This window comes from Entamoeba invadens (genome assembly GCF_000330505.1).
Source record: "Entamoeba invadens IP1 unplaced genomic scaffold scaff_1105074725723, whole genome shotgun sequence".
NCBI lineage: Eukaryota > Evosea > Mastigamoebida > Endamoebidae > Entamoeba > Entamoeba invadens.
Window position 1 is genome coordinate 1 of NW_004440311.1, and position 2134 is coordinate 2134.

General features: G+C 30.5%; 1 protein-coding gene across 1 annotated transcript; it reads left to right on the forward strand.

Moving 5' to 3' along the window:
- Nucleotides 1–45: 45 nt before the first annotated feature.
- EIN_460990 (tyrosine protein kinase, putative) lies at nucleotides 46–1704 on the forward strand (the record flags this gene model as incomplete). Its single annotated transcript, XM_004256236.1, has 1 exon — nucleotides 46–1704. One exon carries the CDS (start codon nucleotides 46–48, stop codon nucleotides 1702–1704), a length of 1659 nt encoding a protein of 552 aa, XP_004256284.1.
- Nucleotides 1705–2134: the final 430 nt, after the last annotated feature.

Sequence of the window (2134 nt, forward strand, 5' to 3'; positions counted from 1 at the left end):
TCGTGTATAACATGCAAACCCAATTACTTTTTGATACCATCAGAAATGTTGACATGTCAAAGTTATTCGGGACTTGTTGGATGCGCAGATAAAACACAATTTGGTTGTGAACAATGTGAAGAGGGGTATTACTTGGACTCGGTTATTCCTCGGTGCAAAACATGTATTGAAAACTGTACAAAGTGTTCAAATCAATACTCATGCGAGGTGTGCCAAAAAGACAACATATATGTCAACAAAAAGTGTGTTCATTATACTCATTTCAAGTATTGTATTGAAGCGTTTAATAGTGAATGTTTGAAATGTAGTGAAGGTAAACAACTCAGTGATGATAGAAAATCATGTGAAGACACTACAAACACAGTTTTAATAACAAGTTTATCAGTCACTTTTATAGTAATAGTTATTATTGTAGTTATAGTACTATTATTTACACTTTCCTATTTGTACAATTACTTTGGAAACAAAAAGAAGATGCAGAATGTTTGTGTATTCAAAATGAAGCGATCAAATGTTACGTTTTATGATATCAACGAATGGCTTGTATCTAACAAGAAAACGCTTGTCTTTGTAAACGATGACAATGAAAATAGCGACATTCCAGTCGGTAAAGAAACACGCGAGTTGTTGTGTGTTGGAAACAAATCGAAAAATACAATTAAAATTCAGTTTAGTGTTTTAAAAGGATGTGAAAATTACAACATCAGAACAGAGCCAAGTTTGGTTAATTTAAAAAGTGGAGAAGCATGTGAATTTGAGATGTTTTTAACACCAATTTGTTCTTGCAACATCGAAGAGAAAATTGTATGTGTTGGTCTTGATATTCGAAAAGGTGTTGAAATGATCCAACAAATACAAATAAGTGCAAAAACCCAGATGACAACACATCTTGACTATCACGAGTTACAGGAGGAAAAACGACTTGGTGAAGGCTCGTTTGGAATTGTGTATTTAGGTGAATTTCGAGGATACAAAGTAGCAATTAAGAAAATGAAAGAGGGGTGCAATGACGAAATTAAAATGAAAGAATTTGAAAAGGAAGTCAATATGTTGGACAAATTTAGAAGTGACTATTTGGTCCACTTTTATGGTGCTGTGTTCATACCAAATAAAGTTTGTATGGTCACTGAATTTGCTCAATATGGAAGTTTGAACGACTTGATAAAGAACAAAAATAAAATAACAATAGAAAATGAAATTAAAATAAAATTCATGAAAGATATGGCAAATGGGTTGCTTTACTTACACACAAACGGGATTGTACATAGAGACATCAAACCAGACAATTTACTCGTGTTTTCACTTGATGTGAATGACAAAGTAAATGCCAAACTGACAGATTTTGGGAGTGCAAGAAATATCAATTTATTGATGACAAACATGACATTCACCAAAGGTATTGGAACACCGGTGTACATGGCACCTGAGGTGTTGAAAAAAGAAAAGTATAAGAAGAGTGCAGATATCTATTCATTTGGTGTCACTTTGTACGAAACGTTAAAATGGGGAGAAGCGTACGACAAAGAGGAATTTAAGTTTCCCTGGAAAATAGCAGAATTTGTGATTTCTGGAAAACGACTTGAGAGAAATGAAAATATGAGTGACAGTCAATATGAATTGATACAAAAATGTTGGAGTCAACAACCAGAAGATAGACCAAATATCAATGAAGTGGTTAAATTTTTGAGAACATCTAAAAAATAATTTAGTTTTACTTTTCATTTTTTTAAAAAAAGTGTTTTTTATTCACATAACAAAATTTACAACACTTTTAAACTTTCAAATTAATTATATATATACAATATTGTTAATATACATGTAATTGTTGATTACAATTTTTGTTGAATAACTATTTTACATTGTTATTCTCGATTAGTGATTGCAACTTTTGTGTATTTTGTTTGACATTTTGTTGAAACAAAGTAAAATCAAATAAAACAATTGTTATTAATTTCATTGTGTAACTACTCCAATATCATTTATTTTTATTCAACAGTATTTTGTCGATAATCACATGTCAGTGATATATTATACATTTTTTTACTATCATATTATTATTTTTCATAATACAACACAAGAGCAAACACGTATATTGTTGTAACACAAGAACTATTATGATTTATTATAATGAGAC